The 19,533-nt window shown below is 44.2% G+C and overlaps 2 protein-coding genes across 5 annotated transcripts in view; one reads left to right on the top strand and one right to left on the bottom strand.

Annotated features, from left to right (window-relative positions):
- The first annotated feature begins 8 nt into the window (after positions 1-8).
- On the top strand, positions 9-16,365 carry ARMC7 (armadillo repeat containing 7). Its single transcript, XM_068112350.2, has 4 exons — positions 9-332; positions 8,763-8,906; positions 11,347-11,636; positions 14,416-16,365. Exons 1-4 carry the CDS (start codon positions 245-247, stop codon positions 14,482-14,484), a joined length of 591 nt encoding a protein of 196 aa, XP_067968451.2. The 5' UTR covers positions 9-244; the 3' UTR covers positions 14,485-16,365.
- The window catches only part of LOC137424653 (rho guanine nucleotide exchange factor 10), a 173,195-nt gene continuing 169,879 nt past the window's right edge, over positions 16,218-19,533 (bottom strand). For all 4 annotated transcript variants that reach the window (XR_010983964.2, XM_068112349.2, XM_068112347.2 and 1 more), the window contains one exon: positions 16,218-18,439. Coding sequence is in view for 3 of the 4 variants with exons in the window: in XM_068112349.2 (XP_067968450.2) it covers positions 18,021-18,439 (419 nt within the window). In the remaining variant the exon portion in view is untranslated. The remainder of the gene's footprint in view (positions 18,440-19,533) is intronic.

Raw genomic sequence — 19,533 nt, 5'->3', positions numbered from 1 at the left:
CACCCACCGGAATTTAGATTTTCATGCAGTTTTGCCAGAATACATCGTCGAACCTGTCATATTCCCAATCGCCATGCCCTACCTTTACATTGCAAAAACATAAACTTCAGGGAGCATGCAAGCAGCGCTTCGTAGCCTATACACCGCCCAAAAAAGGAAGTGTTTTCCGTGTAATTTTGTGTTGCGGGTCTCTGCGAGTACTCTGTAATTAAATACTTGGATGGAGATGTGATTGGTCCACGTGATGTCTCGTCGTTCGGACGCAGAAGGGGAGTCCCGTCTGGAGTACCTACAGAAACTTATCACCGAGTACGAAGACTCCGGGTCTGCAGGTAAGACGAGACCTAGTTGTCTCTCACCTCGGCCATTGACCTCATCGGTCCAGCATGTCGGCAGTCTGACCAAGCATTGCTTGTCGGACTCCTCCATTAAATATCCTTTGCAGAACCTCTGTTGGGTTGCTTTAACACTGTAAAGAATGTTGGTTGTGGACCCACGTGACTTAGAATTAGATCGAGTTGGCAGAACATTGGCCGAGGAAAAATATTTTCACCTACCTCCACCTGCTTTACCTGCCGAAGTAGTTACCATCCTGGTCGGATCGCCACCCTGACTAAGAAAGTTATGGTAGGAATTAGTAATTTGTTCAGAATGCCGGCGATAGCTCGCCTACTCTTCGTGAAGGACACCGTGGGATCTTTAACATCCACCAACTAGTGTTGGTGGATAGGACGCCGGTTTAACATGTATCCGAGGGACGGCACACATTGACGAATCACCCTACCTGTGAAACACCGGGATGACAGTTTATGGCTGTGAGTGTGACGGGATTCGAACCCAGGGTAGACAGCTTAGACTTAGAGGTGAGTGTACGTTACTCTATATCATTTCTATAAACAAATAAAATATACAACAAACAACAACAGGCAAATAAAAAACAAATAAAATATGTACAATTAAAATCCGAGTCCGTCTATAAGTATTGTTACTATAAGTATTGTTACGTTTGTGGGGTTGTAGGCAATACCTTAGTCCAGGTAGAATGGTACTCCGACTGTCGTGAAGAAGAAGAAACCTCGATATATCTTAAGTAGGAAATTTGTGCATCTTCTGTGGTGGTGTGTTTGTATGGTGGTGTGTTTCTGTGGTGGTGTGTTTGATACACTTTTGAAGTGTATATTCGTCCCCATGAGAGGGGTGGGGAATGTTAATTAGCGAGGAATTATGGGTAAATTTATCCCCTGTATGTAATTGCCTCTGGAATCTTTTCCTGTGTTCCTTATGACACTGCACTACACACCATAACCAAGCCAAGCAATCGACACCATAGTTAATAATGCTAAGTAAAAACCAACCGGAAAGTAGGCATCGAGCACTACCACTGGTGCCGCAGCCGCTACAGAGAGGGGTAAGGGGGGGTAATGGGGAGGGAGGGGGGGTAAGGGGGCAAGGGGGAGGGGAAGGGGAAGGGGAGGCAGGAGAGGAAGGGGGTTCATATATATATATTTGCTGGTGGGTGAATGTGGCGTTCATCACGTTTCTGAGTTGAGTGTGATGCCGATCAGGAAGAAAAAGAAGAAGAAGCCGTACTACCAACTTCGTACACTTCCGGAATTGTTTGATTCATTTGTATTCAAATGTCTGGTGATTGTTTTGTATTTATTTATGTGAATGTGTACTTGTATACAGTCACGTGAAAAAGTAGGTACACCCCATGTAAAGTTTTGACTTTTTCAACATATTTCAACATACAGCTATTTGATCTTCATTTCAACAATATTGATAGATAAAGGTGATATAATATAACAAATATGAAACATTTACATTTTGTAGTCCATTGTATCATTTAAACAAACATAAATGCAAATTTCGCATGTGGAAAAAGTAAGTACACCCTTGGCTCTAATAGGTGGTATTGCCCCCTTTGGCAGAAACAACCTCAAGTAGGCGTTTCTTATAACTGTCTACCAGTCTCTGACATCGACTGGGAGAAATTTTTGCCCACTCCTCCATGCAGAATTCTTTCAGCTGTAAGATGTTTGAGGGGTTTCTTGCATGCACAGCTCGTTTCAAATCCCCCCACAACATCTCGACGGGATTTAGATCCGGGCTTTGACTTGACAATTCCAGAACCCTCCATTTCTTTCTTTTCAGCCATTCCTTGGTGAATTTACTGGTATGTTTAGGGTCATTGTCATGTTGCAAGGTCCACCTTCGTTTGAGCTTCAACCTTCCAACAGATGGCCTCACATTATCCTCAACCACCCTCTGGTACAATGAAGAATTCATAGTGGATTATATGATGGTGAGCTGCCCAGGCCCTGATGCAGCAAAGCTGCCCCAAACCATAATATTTCCACCACCATGCTTTACAGTTGGTATCAGGTTCTTGTGGTCAAATGCTGTCTTTGGTTTTCCCCAAACATGTCTTCTGGTACTGTGGCCAAATAGCTCTACCTTTGACTCATCTGTCCAGAGCACATTGTTCCAGAAGTGCTGGTCTTTGCCTGGTTGTTCATTGACAAACTTTAGTCTTGCCCTGATGTTCTTTCTGGACAGCAAAGGTTTCCTCCTGGCACACCTCCCATGTAGATCAAATTTGTGCAGCCTCTTTCTCATGGTAGACTCGTGCACTTTGACATCAACAGTGGCAAGAGCTACCTGTAGGTCCCGTGATGACATTGTGGGGTTCTTAGAGACTTCTTTCAGCATCTTGCGGTCTGCTCTCGGGCTGAACTTGCTGGGGCGGCCTGGCCTGAACAAGTTGGCAGTTGTTTGCAATCTTCTCCACCTGTAGATGATCTTCCGGACAGTCGAATGATTGATTTCAAATTGTTTGGAGATCTTTTTAAATCCCTTCCCAGACTCGTAGGCATCTATAACCTTCTTTCGGAAGGCCTCAGTGAGCTCTTTTGATCTAGGCATGGTGACACCACACACTTCAACAACAAAGAGCAAACCAAACTAAATGTCTGAGGTTTAAATAAGACAGGTTCCTCCAAGATCCTCTCTCACGATGTTCTAATCATTTGCACCTGAGCTGGTGCACCTGATTCTAATTTTAAGTATTTGAAGTAGTGATAAATGTAGGGGTGTACTTACTTTTTCCACATGCGAAATTTGCATTTATGTTTATTTAAATTATACAATGGACTACAAAATGTAAATGTTTCATGATATTTGTTATATTATATCACCTTTATCTTTCAATATTGTTGAAATGAAGATCAAATAGCTGTATGTTGAAATGTTGAAAAAGTCAAAACTTTACATGGGGTGTACTGACTTTTTCACGTGACTGTATAACTGTCATTAATTTTAAAAGGCTTAGGCACTATCGAGCTTTTTTCCTTTTCTTTTTTTCCATAATTTTTTTTATTTTTGTGGGGGTGGGGGGGGGGCTAAACACTCCCAGGCACTCACTGATGAACCTCTGAAAGTTTGACGAAGATCCGTTCAGCCATCTCTTAGAAAAATGGTGACAGACAGACAGACAGACAGACACACACACACACACAGAGACCAACAGCTCTCTGAAATTCGAAGAAAACTGAAAAGGTCTGTTTGTTTGTTCGCTATATGAACATAAACCTACATTGTCAATGCATCTTCTACACACCACATAAAAGACACCACCACACAACACAACACTCCCCCACACAACACACCACCACCACACAAACACACCACCATACAAACAAACCACCACAGAAACACTCCACCATACAAACACAGATGCCACAACACAAACACACCACCACACAAACAAACACTCCACCATACAAACACACCACCACACAAATACCCTACCATACAAACACAAACACTCCACCATACAAACACACCACCACACAAACACACCATACAAACACACCACCACACAAACACAAACACTCCACCACACAAATACACCACCATAGAAAGAAACACAACCCCCATGCAAACACAACACACCACACCACCACACAACACACCACCATACAACACACCACCACACAAAAACTCCACCACAGAAACACTCCACCACAGAAACACTCCACCATACAAACACACCACCATACAAACGCAAAAACTCCACCAACCACACTCTACACCACACACACCACCATACAAACACACCACCATACAAACACAAACACTCCACCACACAAACACACCTCCATGCAAACACTCCACCACACAAACACACCACCATACAAACACAAACACTGCACCACACAAACACACCTCCATGCAAACACTCCACCACACAAACACACCACCATACAAACACACCTCCATACAAACACTCCACCACACAAACACACCACCATACAAACACTCCACCACACAAACACACCTCCATGCAAACACTCCACCACACAAACACACCACCATACAAACACACCACCATACAAACACAAACACTCCACCACACAAACACACCTCCATGCAAACACTCCACCACACAAACACACCACCATACAAACACAAACACTGCACCACACAAACACACCTCCATGCAAACACTCCACCACACAAACACTCCACCACACAAACACTCCACCACACAAACATTCCACCACACAAACATCCCACCACACAAACACACCAAGATACAAACACACCACCATACAAACACTCCACCACACAAACACACCAAGATACAAACACACCACCATACAAACACTCCACCACACAAACACACCACTATACAAACACACCAAGATGCAAACACACCAAGATACAAACACCCCAAGATACAAACACCCCAAGATACAAACACCCCAAGATACAAACACCCCAAGATACAAACACCCCAAGATACAAACACACCAAGATGCAAACACACCAAGATACAAACACCCCAAGATACAAACACACCACCACAGCAAATACACCACATAAAATAAGCTCCAACAAGAAAGAGCAATCAGAGATTGCAGACCCTCGCCAGAACGTGTTTTCAGTGGTTTTGAAGGCTTTTGTTGGACAACAAATATGGCGGCCGAAACACGTGACCGATGGCGTCATCTTTTTTTCTCCACCAATTTATCCCTCGATGCTCAAGAAATTTCATCTCGATCGGATGAAGTTTTGTACTTGTCGAATTATGACGTCATAATGGAGGTACCTGTGACATCATCATTAATATATGTTATTCCACATGGAGAGTTCTTTACAATGAGCCATTGGTCAATTTTTTTATATGCATTGTTTTCGGAGATAGAGGTGCAAAAAAATTTCGGCTTTTCCAAGATTGCGCCCATACCACGTGACCTACGACATCATAATTATTATTAAACAAGACCAAAAGTCTAACAGTGGCGGAGCCGGGCTTGTAAAATATTATTAACCACAAACACACATGATTAGCTTTTTAAACCGTCGCTAATGCTGCTTATAACATTAAACAAAGAAATTTGGAGGAATTCAGACATCCATGAGGTAAGTTTGACTTACAGAACTGAGCAAAGATCTACGGTAATCTATATACCCCACAAGGGTTGGAGGTGTGCTCATTTACCAAGCAGCTAGCTAGCACTTGCCAAGCCAGCTGTTCCTTAAGGGTTTTGAATGGAGTGCTTGCTCGAATGCTTAAACCACTTGGTGATCTCTCCACAAGAAACTTGGTAAATGAACACACCCAATGTTCTTGAGACACGACCATAGATCGACTGTAATCTATATACCCCAAAGAGGAATGACCCTTCCTGCAGCTCTCGAAGTGACATCATATACGTAATGACGGCCAGACACATAACTTCCGCTGCTTTAATATATATAAGATATATATTTAACCTCCAGTACATTTGCAGTCACTACAAAGGGATTAGTGTTACGATTAGATTTACTATAATAATAACGTTACGTTATTATTCCGAAAATTATATTATTTTTTTAAAACCGAGGTGAATTCCTTACCCTCCGCTTTTACACCGCTTCAATCCATCAACTTTCCATTCACGACATTGGGATTAAAATGTTCTGGTTATATTTACTATAATATTATTATTACTACGAAAACGATACTACTGAAACGATATCACTGTATTAAGAAACAACAACAACAACAACAACAACATGCATTTTAAGGCTATCTGGGTTGTAGTGTTTGTAAATAAAGGTTAAAGTTTTGTGAAAGTAAATATAAGAATGTTGCCCACCGGTTATGTGTTTAGTTTAAAAATTCCGGAAATACGCGAACAGTTGTTGGGGTGAGTCTGTTCGTTAGCTGCTCAACGCATTAGGAGGGACATATCTAGTGTAAATGATGTCGCACACATGGGATTCGAGTTAAATGTTAGGGGGATTACATCTATGTGTCACACTAATGGCAAAAGTAAACTTTGAATACCGACTCTACCGGTCGCTCCGCCTGAGGTCGACTCGGGACGAGTCTGGTCGGAGAGGGGGGTCGTGTTGCGGTTTTGTGAATAAAGGCAACCCCTCACCCCTACCCCCCCCCCCCCCCCCCCCCATAGTTAGTTACACCACAACATGTAGCCTCGTATAGTTAGTTATTTCTTATTAAATGTAAAGCATAGTCCCCTTTCCGGTGTTAGGATGCGTTGATATGCGTTGAGGCAGGCAGGGTAATAGTAGGCCTCATCGAAGCCTAAAGTGCCTCGTCATGGGACTAGGCCAGGCCCGAAGGAGGAGCTAAAGGGAGTAGCCGAGGGCGTGGCCAATGAGCTGTCACCAATTGGAGCTAAAGGGAGTGGCCGAGGGTGACCAATGAGGGTCTGTCACGACACGTGACGCCAGGCGGCCAATGGAGGCCCGTGGAATATTCGAGTGGGGTTTCGGGGGGTTATAAAACCCGGCCCAGACTCCCCGCTCTGGCTCTGACTCTCTGACTCTGGCAGGCTCTGACTCTCTGACTCTCTTGCTGGGCTCCTGCTATACTCTCCCTCGCTCGCTTGGCTCCCGCAGACTGAGCGCTCCTCGGGTTCCTGCTACGTGCACGTTATCGATCGTCGTCCCTGCCGCGATCATCTCCGGCTGTGGTGTCCCAGGTTGGAGCGATTCTCGGGGCTTCCGTCCAACGAGCCCATCCGGGCGAGCTGCACGAAGCGGCCGCGCTTCGTGCGCATTACCCTCTTCCTTCCCTTCCCTCCCTTCCCCGAACGAATGAGGGCCCTTGTCTGGGAACCGAAGTAAGGCCGTTAAGATTCTTCACTTTGTCCATGTTCTGTAAATACTGTGAATAAATACTGTGTTTTGGTTTCCAACCTGGCCCTCATCGTCCTTTCCATATTGACCTAGCATCGCCCCGAATTAAAACCGCTCGATCGGGTTTGATAGTTTTAACGGCACGAGTTACGCGACGCACAACCGCTCGGGCGTCCAGGATCAGCGTGACTCATGCGGGGTTCAGTCCCCGTTCTCACAGTTGCGTGTGTCTGAAGATATTCGGGTGGTGACCGTTAACCCTTCCATGCGTAGCTGCGGGCTCGGCGGCTGGAATTGCTTAGCAATCCGTCCACCACTAGTGTAGTTGTGGTTGGCGGCCTCGTGGACTCGGAGTTCGAGGGGGAGCAGGGCTTAAACCCCCCTTAGTACGTCGACGAACCCGGGATCCACAACAAAATTGGTGTTGTATTAAGAAAAAATTAAGAGAAACTGTATTAAGAAACCTGGGTTTAATTTGTCCAAAGCGGATGGTGAGTCATAACGCCTAAGGCCTATAGGTACCGTAAGTATTGTTGGAAGAGACGTAACGCCGATGCTTTTGATATTTGATGGTCATTTTAACAATCGGTTTGTTTGTGTTTCACACTAAATAAAAAATGTAAAGGTAGAGCTTTGCGATTGTGATATATGACAGGTTCGACGATATGTTCAGCATGAACGGCATATGAATCAAAATGGCGGTGCATGGAGAGTCAGCCGCAGCACCGCCGTAATGACATCAGACGTAATCATATCGCCCTGTCATGTGACCAGATTCTCAGCTCTGATTGGTATATCTTTGAGGGGACATACATACATACATACATACATACATACAGACGGACAAACACTGTTCTAGATGGCTCTGCTCGATGGGCTACGCCGTAAAAATTCTACAGGTGGGGTTGCACCTATGGAGAAAATTTCCTGTCAATCGGACCAACAGTTGCAGAGAAAATCATAATTATTCTGTGCGGACAAACAAACAAACAGACAGACAGACAAATAAACGGACTCAAATGCAATACCCTCTCCTCTGGCGAGGGTAACAAGGGTCTGCGATCTCTGATTGGTCTTTCTCGTTTTTACTTATTCCAGGTTTATATTTATTTTGGATTTCTCATGACACTGAAGGTGTTTATGTTTGCCCTGTACTGTATTGCCCTGTTGGTCTTTCTGATTAAACCAATCACATAAGACCTTTTCTTGACCGCATGATTGGAAATTATGGAAAAGCCAGCTTAACATGTCTCCCCCCCCCCCCCCCCCTCCCTCCAGCATAGGTGGTACACTCCACAATGCAGCACCCCTTCTTGCATTGCATAGATTTAGCTTCCCTGTTAATCAAAGCCTGAGCCTAACAGCTCAAAGAGGATCGTGCTGCCACTTGTTGCGCTGGCTTGATGGGCCTAATGGCCTCCTGTGTCCAAGTTCCTTGTGTATCCTCATGCACTGTGCTGTTAGGAGAGTCAAGCTATGTTTTATAATACAGTCAGATATCCCTTATAACATCGCAATTTAAAGTTACCTCGGCATCTAATTGCAAAGCCAGAAAACCACGTCCATTGTGCGGAACGAGATTGCAATTTATTGTTTTGTTTTCACAGATTACAAAGAGCAGGTCATGGCCAATTTGGCGAATTTTGCCTACGATCCAGGCAATCACGAGTGGCTATTACAGCTTAATGTTCCAGACCTTTTCCTTGATGCTGTCGCTGAGGAGAGAGAGCCGAGGATGGAATTTGCTGTTGGTAAGCGATACTCGTACACAAGTGTTAGTTGCTATGAAGCAGACATGTCAAAGCATTTGTTTCTCAGACGCTATTGATAACATTTTCCGCTATTGATTATGTGGGATTAAGAATTTGATGTAGGTGAGGATTATTCTGAATTGCAAGTGGACACGATCTCAACTTGTCACAAAGTTCAATACGGGACCTTCAAAAGTATTCCGCCCCAAAATGCCCAGCGCACATGCACATAAACCCCAGGAAACGGCGGTGTTCAGGGCAACATAAAGTACATGGTGCGTGGGAGATGAGGATTGTGACCTAAAATGGCTCACAAAGCTTCTCATATAAGTTGAAAATATCTTAGAAAAGTACCTGAGAGAAAGGGCTGTGCCTCTGCACAACGAAAGACTTAGATAACTTTCTCAGCTCGTCAAATGGACACCTGCTCATTCTGCAAACTCCCGACCATGTGGACCAGTGCAAGGCCCGAGTGGAGGGATGTGTGCTACACAAATCCCCAATAGATTGCGACCAGTGAACAGACTTTATCTGGATTGGGTTTTCATTTTTTTTGTGAGATATTGCCCGCCACAAACTATATAAGGCCACTCGAGGTGGGGGCTACACAAAGGAAAGTATCGACGTTAGACAGAAAAGAGTAATCTATTGACATTCCTCTTGAATTGAGGTAGGTTGGGATAGAGGGGAAAGCAGGATGCAGGTATGGATGCAACTGTTCCAAAGCAGGATGCAACTGTTCCAGAGTGATGCCGTGCAGGGGAACAAAACAAGAAGAATACCTCATAGTCTTACACCTTGGGACAGATACAGTGTATGGATGGGAAGAAACTGACACACGTGTCGAGCAACTGAAACTGCTCAGGTGGAACAACCTGTGATAGACACTCAGATCATATTCTGTGGTAATATCTGTAGAAAAGGCTCAAGGAAGCAACAGAGTGGTCGACTGAGAGGTTACAGGGATGATGCCAACTCCTGTCCCACCAGAACAGGTAGTTCCTGCAAAGGTGAGGAATTCATTTAATTACAGGGTTGGAAAACAAGGTGATCTTGAACAACACACAGACAACAAGGTGGTCTTTTTTTTGGTTAAAAGGAACAAGCCAGTCTTTTCCCCAGTTTATCACACTCTCTAGGTCCTGATTGAGAGTGGTACTCGCATGGTCATGGGTAGGAGGAGACAGAGTTCCTGGGTAGGAGGAGACAGAATTCCTGGGTAGGTAGTATAGAGTGTTGAGTCATCTGGGTAAATGCTTAATTGAGAAACAATACAATCAGGCAGATCATTGATATATAACAAGAACAATATTGGACCCAACACAGAGCCCTGAGGAACGCCAGCATTCGTATTATGGACAGGGGATGACTGGCCCTCATGTACCACAGATGTATGCGTGCGTGCGCGCGTGCTTGCATGGGCGTGCATGTGCATGCTTCAGAAGGTGGAACGGAGTCCTCCCAGGTCTCAAAATATGCACGTGTGTCTGTGTGTGTGTGTGTGTGTGTGTGTGTGTGTGTGTGTGTGGTGTGTGTAAGTTACTGTTACTATCTCCACACGAGGGTGGGTTTCAGGAGATGGAAAAGAGACCTACCACGTGTGTGTGTCGTTACTTATCTCCGTATGTCGGTTTTAGAAGGTAGATAGGAGCCCTGTCAGGACTCGAAGTATGCATGTGCGACGTGCGTGTGTGTTCATATATACACTGCAGCCGCCAGCTTGTATTAACAGGAAGTGGTAGGAAATCAACACCTCTCAGTCTCGTACACAAATGTTTCTCATAATTTCTTGAGTCCCATTTGCATTCAGGAACAGCACAATTACGGTTAACCATCCTGGCATTGCCACTCTTTCATCTAAATGCTGAAAATTTTGTTCAAAAGACGATTTGAATTACAGATTTCACTCCACCAACGGCAGGTTAAAAGTGCCCGGCGAGCAGAACAGTCACTGAAAACACACATGCGCAAAAGGCCTCATTAGCATTCATCCGTCTTTTCAAAAGTCCCGTATTAATCAGTAGCAAAATGGTGAATAATCAAGAAATGGTTGAAGGAAAATTAACCAGCTGTTAAAATGGTATTTCCCCAAGGAAGCAGTAGCACCTGATTGGGTGATGAGTTGTACGTCCTGCATCATCAACCCATTGTAGTTAGTATTTAGTAACCCTCCAACCCTTTTCACTGAGAGATGTATTAATACCTGGTACATGTTGCTTAAATAATCCACTGATTAATGCTCACTAGATGTTCAACATCTGGCTTAGGGCTTCGTCTGGGACCAAACCGCTGTCTGTTGTACATTTGTGCTTAGAAACTTATTGGGAGGTTGTACTTCTTTAGATATTTGACAAAACAGGATCCTGTCAGCCACGTCGTGATTCATATCATTGTTTTTGTTTTTGTGGAGCGAAACTAAATTTTGAACCATTCCTCCCAGGTGGTCTCTGCAATCTTGCTATGAATCCCACTGCTCGAGCCACCATCATTGACAAAGATGGAGTCTCAGTCTTAATGCTGTGCTTGTCGAGCAGTAATGAAGAGACCGTCCTCTCAGGCCTTGCCACGCTCTTGCTGCTTGCCCGCCCCAGCTTTCGACGCGGTGCCGGCAGTTGTCTCTCTGTCCCGGGAGCGGCCGTTCAAGGAGCAGTGCGTTTGGTACGCGCCGACAGCCCGCGTGTTCGGAATCTCGCCACCATCTTTCTACAGGATTGTTGTACCACTGAACAGGTTTGGAGCAAACATGACCTTGAATGTAATTTCACTGCAACATGCTATAGCTTTCGTGTTAGGTGAGAATGAAGACCTGGAGGGAAGAACGAGATTGAAGATGATGTGTGTGGAAAATGGTTCCACAGGTGGGGAAAAACAGGAACAAATGAGTGGAGGTGAGCAATGATCCTGGATTTAGGTAGTTTCACCAGAAGGGCGTTTATGATGGACTGTGTGTGCCCTGCAGAAATCCTGGGGAGGGCTAAAGCACAGAAAGAGCAGAGTGTGCAAGACCAGAAAGGAGGCAGTAGAACACAGAGAGACCACCGACCTGTCTGCGATGGCAAAGTGATAGGCCCATAGACTCAGCTTCATTGCAGGAGATTCCAATAATCTTAAAGGCCTTGGTTTCCACAGCGTCAAGCCGAGCAAGATGCGAGGTAGGGAAGCCAGCCCAGAGGGGAGAACAGTATTTCATCAAGCTGTGGACGAAGGCCTTTTAGGTGGATAGGAGCTCAGGTGTGCCAAGAGAGGACTTTGTACGATGGAGGATGCCCAGTCAGCGACTGGCTTTGGAGGCCAACTTTCACATGTGGTTTGCCCAAGAAATATCATGGCTGATAGTGAGGGGGAGGTTGCCAGCCGGTCCTTTCTGAGAGAAATCGTGAGAGAGTGAAATTTGTCAGGATCGAAAGACATATTCCAAGTGTTTGACCAGTTCGTGATTTTTTGGGGGGGAAAGGCTGCTGCCTGCCTGTCTGAAGGATGAGTTATGTCACTGCAGAGGGTGGAATCATCAGCAAACAGATAAAGAGGATTTTCTTTAGAGCCAGAGAGATCACTGATGAGGATTAGGAATAGGACTGGGCCCAGAACATTGCCTTGGGGGCACTCCAGCCTTGACAGAGAGGAGATGAAAGGATTCCCTTGAGAGCCACACATTCGCTACGAGAGTATAGGAAGTCAATAAGTTATGTGTAGAGTTGACCTTGGATGCCATAAGCAGACAGTTTGTTGAGCAAGGCCGGATTCCATACTGTATCAAAAGCACGGGATATGTCCAGAGAGACGGCCCTGAACTCGTCTGACATTGAGGGCCTCCCTCCATTGTTGAGAGAGTATAAGCAGCATGTCCAAGGTTGAGTGACCTGGTCTAAAACCAAATTGGTGATCGAAGATGAGGATGTTGGAGAAGAGGAAGGATTTCGTATAAACTGCAATGATGGATTCCACGACCTTGCTGATGATTAAAAGTAAGCTGATAGGCCTGTAGTTCAGCGGATCTGTTTTTGTACCTTATGTACTGCAGTGATGTTGGCGGATTCTAAAGCAGACAGAAGATGGCCGAGCGCAAATGCCAGGGTGAAAAGCACAGAGAGGATGTGCAGGAGCCACAGAGCAGGTTTTAGGACACGTGCGCTGATGCCGTCCGGTCCAGTTGCAGAGTCAGAGTCGAGGGTTGATATAACCTTCTCCACCTTAGGTACAAAAGACAGTTAGAGTAAATATTCGGTTCCATTGCCGACAAATTTGGAAGCTCGTGAAGAATTGATGGCCATTTTCTTGATTTATTCAATTAAAACTTTCCTTTTCTTGATGTGCATTTGATTTGCATTGGTTTACTGTTCATTTTAATTCATCAAGTCTAAATTACTCCAAAACAGAGATGCCTGCTCCACATAAAAGCTTGTGGTAGCAACCCTCAGTGTTGTTAATTTTCAGTAGCATTGAGACTATTTCCAGTAAAATAATTATTTACAAAGCCAAGCAGTACTTATTATTATCCCCACGCTTCTTGAAAGAAACACGGGAATATTGTAATTGGCTCTATCTATCGTCACACAAGTTCGTCTTAAATTGTTGGGCAGAAATTTATCAAATCTGGTCGTTGTAATCACCAAACGGCAAAAAGGTGTGAGAGCAGTATCATTTTTGGCCCTGCCCCCTTGGGTGAGGTCAAAAGGTCAAATACCAAAAATGCAATTATATGCACATTTTTAAATGAAACTTTGTATATACAATCAACATTGGGGGGGGGGGGGGTGCATGAAATATGTAACGATTTTTAGAGATTTGACCCCTGGTTCATGCTCCAGGGGGTGGGGACTTAGGCTCAAGGGTGAAAAAGGAAGAAAACTTTTTTAATTCTAAATTTGATATTGCGTTAGATGACGCAAGTTGAAAGATGGCAGAATATTCCTCGTGAAACCTTTTTGCCATCTTTCAACTTTGCTTTCGGCGGGAAGCTTGGGATTTGCGATGGCGTGACTAGTTGTATTTATAATGCTATAATTGTATTTTAATCCAATGCCTACATTTGAGAAGTCAATGCACTCGTGTGAATTAAATTTTATTCGTTTTATTTACTTATTTATTGAAAGGTTGCCCCAATTGGAGTATAACTAGACGAAAGTGTGAACTATCCTTGAGATTTAATATTGGTGGGCTGCCTGAATTAAAACCACTTCCTCGCCAACAAAAAAGCGTTCACTGCTGGAGATTTCCAATTTCAACCTTTTCTGGAGAAACATTTGTCCAGTGATGTTTAATCGGGCTGCCTGTCCCAATTGTGATCAGAGATCGAGATGGGATGTGTAACTTAAAGGGCACGCGGAACAAAACCCCAGTCTTTGTTTGTCCAAGATCGACTCCCAACGAATGTCCCACATTTGATGTAGGTCAAATAATACACCGCACAATAATCTGTACTTCATTTTGCATCAAATCCTGTATTATTTGCAGTCTCTTTTAGATGTCCTTAATGTGGAATGGTTGGTCCCTGTTGTTTTTGATGCAGGTGACCGAAGCAGAAAAGTCAGAATCTGGGTCTGTTGTGGGCATCCCTCTTCCCCCTGCCACACCATGAGCAAGTTCATGTGACAGCGAAGTGATGAGCAGGGTAGTTACCATTGCTGCTGCTCGTTTGTTTTTGTTTTTACTGCTATGGACACTCGTAGCGCAGAGTTGGTGCTGGTACCTGGACCATGACAGGTGAAGCATTGCTAAGCAAGGACAGCAACTGTTGGGCTTTTCATTTCCTGCTGCAGAGATTATAAGTGGACCACAGCCAAGCTAAGGTCAAACGCTCGTCTTCTGTACCAGCTCGCCTCCTGTGCTGTCTGACATGAAATTAAGGAATAGCGGAATTATTCCTCATTACATGGTCCCTGGTGTTGGGCTAGTGGCTAGGGTGCCGGCTTAGGATCCTAGGATCCTTGGTTCGAATCCCGGTCGATCGCTGAATTAACACCAGGGGGGTTGACTCAGCCTGTCATCCTTCCGAGGTCGGCTAATTGAGTACCAGTTCACTGGTAATTCCCTGTTTGTCGTTAAAGGCGGCAAAAAGGGTTGGCGTCAGGAAGGGCATCCGGCCGTAAAACATTGCTTCAAAAAGGGGACCAAAAAACAACAACCATGGTTCCCGAAAAAGGCCAACCCCCGCTTGCGGGGAAAAATGGCCTCTAAAGGTGGTTTTTTTTTTTTACATGGTCCCAGGAGCTGGATGCTTTCAGGGAAGTGAAACAGAGATTTTCAGTACGAGAATATTGGTGCATGTAAGATGAAATTTACAACCTACACCCTGTATCATAGGATCCATTTGCCCTCATACATTCCTGCAGGAGCAGCAGGTAGTCTGTTTATTGAAGCAACACTTATAACCAAACTTTTTCAGATCCACACAGCATGGTCGCAATCGCTTTTACGAAGACCAGGCCATGTCCTTATTGCAGAGACTTGCCAAAGCATGTAATACCAGTGAATGGATTTGGGTCGTCATAATTTGTATGGACAGGTTGGTGTAGAGGGCGTCACACTTTCTTTTGAGCTGTCTAGTGTGGGTTTGATTTCCGACCTGAATATAAACTGTTGGATTGGTACTTCAGAGGCAGGTTGTTGCATCACAGAGGATGGACATTAAGCTGGGTGTCAATTCTGCTAGCATTAGCTGGTGGATGTTAAAGGTCTCACTGTGTATTTCCTATAGAAGTAGGCGGGCTATTGCCGACACTGAAAATGGCACAAACTCTTGTTGAAATTTGTTCCATTTGAATGTCAGGCCTGTGCAGCTGGTTCGTGAAAGACTTGGACCAAACACCTCCCCCTTGGCAATTTCCAGAAGAAGGTGGAATTGACTGGCCACATAACGTAGCTTATTGGGTAGTACTAGTAGTCGATGTGCATTGTCATATTGGGTTATACTGGGTGGTGGTACGCATCAGTTGGCAGCTGGTTGTATCTTTTCTGGGGACATGACAGTGCAGCTGATGCAGTGTCCCTGTAGATGATGGCGGGGATATCATTTTATCAGGGTACCTGTGCACAATTATCTACTCATTTCGAAAGGCAACACAGGATCATTACATGTCCAGCATTGAATGCTTGCAGATGAACAGCCAAATTTAACATCCCTCCTGTATTCAGCGATGTCCTACCCGTTGGTAGGACATGGATCAGATTGTAGTTGGAAATCAAACCCAGACCAAGCTCTATGAAACGACAAGTTCCTTACCTCCGAGCTCTCCTGTATAAGGCCTCGATCAAGGAATGACACCTGTACTTGAAGATGAAATAATCGACATATGTAACTCTGAAAACATGTTTGTTAACCTGTAAATAGTTTAATCAGATTGAGAGTCATATCCAGTTATTTCATGTGCTTCGTTTCAAACATAATGTTAATTTTTCTACAACAGCAACAATTATACAAGTTACGCATAGATGGTACTAATAAAATCCATGACATGTTTCTCCTTTTACTTTGTATTTTATTTTAAAATCGAAGCAAGATACGGTAAAGATGGTTACAAAAGGTCAGGTTTTGGCACTAGCTAGAATGGCAGATCCTCTTCTTCAGTAATTTGTTCCTCTCTTTCACCCCGCTTGAGCAAAGGATCATGGGTACAGCACAAGTCCTGGCGCAAGTTCCACGAACGCAGCATTTCAACCAAGCCAGGGCATCATGAAGCATGGTGTAGACACGTTTGCAGGAGAAACGCGATCCTACTGGAGCGTTCCTCAGTAAATAGGAAAATTGTAGATTTTATCACACAAGTAAAAGTTAAATAAGCTCGATCCCCAGGCAGATAAAGTTCCTTGCCAAACTCCTTTGGGATTTGACACTTGTTGTCGTCGCTTTTCGGTGCACAACCATCAAATATCGTAACACCATGAACACCATGAGGGTGTTTTAGCAAGGCCGAGTCCTCATCCGTATCTTTTAAACACGTCTGACTGGATCCATCCCATGACAGAAAATTGTTGGGCCGACCATGTTGGAATTTATATTGGCAAATAGACCGGGCAGTGCCCATCGCCTCTCCGAACGATATTAAACATGTACCATCGCTTGAAACACCGACAAAGCAGATGCAAGTTGCAAGCAGAATTGTTGTGGGTTTTACTGCACAAAGTGAAATAGTAAACAATGCAGATTTGTGAAAGATAACTTGTGATACCAACTTAAGCGCATTTAAAATTTAGCATTTTATTTAGTTTATGTGGTTAAGAACGTTTCCATAGAGGAGTATGGCAAAACAATTATTTATTTATTTTGCACTTTGATACCCCTTTTGGGAAGTCTTTTGCATCACAATGGCCTCGTATGTCACTAAAAATATATTCAGGAAAGAGAAAAGTTTTGCATTCAACTCCCCATTGCCCCCCCGCCCCAGCTTCCTCCTCTCCCCACTCTAGCCCTCCCTCCACCCAACCCTGCTCACTTTAATAGTGAGTTTGTTTCAGATGTAATGTACCTTCCATTTTCCCAGAAGCTTTATAAAATAATGGCGTCATACATAGTAATAACAATAATAATAGGCAATACATGGGTGTGTACTTTACAGAAGTACAAATGCTTACCTTCATTAGCATATGCAGCACCTTACATCGTGCCCATTTGAAATCCCTTCACACCGACTTGTGGGTTTGTTCAACATTTTGATAACATAAGCCCTTTGTATTTGAAATTACCAAAAAGTGTCCCACGTGATTCGTACTTATTTCTCAGAGTATGTGCCAAGTAGGTTTTGGGCCTGGTATGCACTCCATAGACTGGTGAGGAGGTATTGAAAATGATGACTAGTAGTGTAGGTAGGAAGTTGCTTTCTCTGCAGTGTTAACAGAATGGAGTAATTCCGTTTCAAAGTTTTACCTCGAAAGATGTAACAGACCAAAGAAAAATGTCCTTGTTTACTACATGCCTTTGCAAACAAAATTAGTCTCCCTCCCCCTTCCAAGTATTAATTCCCTTAATAATGCTTTGTATTCAATTCTGACAATGAACCAACCAAGGAAACCATCAATAGGATCTCAGATTCACGAAGCGAGTCCATATTGGCCTCGCTTTGTTTATAAGAGCCTCGTGAAGGTAGAGCATAGGTACGCTTCACATCCATAGAAGTTTCAATAAGACATGAACCAGGCCAAGAGCTGTGCTTTTCCATGGCTGCTTTCACCTTTTTGCTCTCCAGTCGACAACCTGCTGGGCCTGGGAAGGCTGCGGCACCCTGTGCCTCCAGTCACCACCACTGCCACAGCAGCAGACTTGTGTCTGTTTGGTACATTTGAAATGGGTTGCGGGGTGGCAGTCGGCTCTGCATTCGGAGCCCCTTCTTCCGCAGTGTGGCTTGAGCTGGAGGACTCTGTGGACAGCTGCGAGCACACTGATGTCCGGCCATCCTTTGAGCCACGGACCTCATTTGATGATGCGGCAAGGGTTTTTTGACAACGTTGCTGTGAGGGGCTACCTACTTGGGGGGTGATTGCAGTTACGATGAAAGAAACAGGCCCAGAGTGGCCATGGTAAGCCACTTGACCACGACCTGCAACATATGGAGCCAAGTATCATTATTGTAATATTTCTGGTGTGAGGCGATTATGGTGAAATAGATCGTGGCACTTAAATGTGGTGAACGGAGATGCTGCATACACGATTATCATTAGAGAGGGGGTAGGGAGGCAAGAGGGAGGGGGAGGAGGGAAGGGGGAGAGGGAGAAGAGATTGGGGGAGGGCAGACTTGAGGTCTTGAAGTTACATAAATACATAAATCACATGCAGGAACTAGTACGGCACTCAGTAGAGAGCATACCTCCACCAGGTGAACAGTTTACATTTTGGATTCCAGAGTAGACCAGAAAATCACAACACAGAATCACATTTAATCAAAATCATCCGTCCACAACTCCTTGAGATCTCCTGCTATGTATCGTTTTTGGCCCTATATCTTCCAATGGTGAAAAATCACTTTAAAATTCTAGTAGCCGGATCCGAATCCGGATCTTCACCAAAATCTATTCGATTCCAGATCAAAAAAGTTTGTCCTTGTCACATACGCTAACTCTGCCAAATTTCGTCTGAATCCGTCCACAACTTTTTGAGATATCTTGTTCACAAACGAACAGACAAACAGGGGTGAAAAGATAACCTCAATCCACCTTCGGTGGTTGAGGTAAAAAGATAATAGTATACATCAGTGTACTTTGTATGAATAGTGGGGGGGGGGGGGGGGGCCTATGTACTCAATTTCAAGTTTGTGTGCAGTTCATGTTAATTTTGGCCAACCACTGTAAATGTATTCTACTGGGTCCTACTAATCGGGACAATGATGTCGCCATTTTTTTTCCTGTTGACCTTTAGTGACCTTGACTCAAGGTCAAAGTTCAAACGTCATTACAGTGACCATACTTCATTCAAAGTATATCGACCTTGGTACCAAAATGTGGCAAATTTCACAAGGAACATTGATTATGCCATTTGTTTCGTCATTTGCCCTCTCCGATGATTGCAACATGCAAATTAATAAGCAAATGACCTAATTAGAGAAAAAAATATGCATAATAAACATATAGTCTTCACCATACACATAAATCCCATCACTTCGCATTATTATAATAATAATAATAATAATGCATTTAT

Source organism: Myxine glutinosa, chromosome 4 (genome assembly GCF_964187855.1).
Source record: "Myxine glutinosa chromosome 4, kmMyxGlut1.1, whole genome shotgun sequence".
Classification (NCBI taxonomy): Eukaryota; Metazoa; Chordata; class Myxini; order Myxiniformes; family Myxinidae; genus Myxine; species Myxine glutinosa.
Note: the sequence above shows the minus strand (reverse complement) of the source record. Positions and strands in the feature narration are given on the sequence as shown.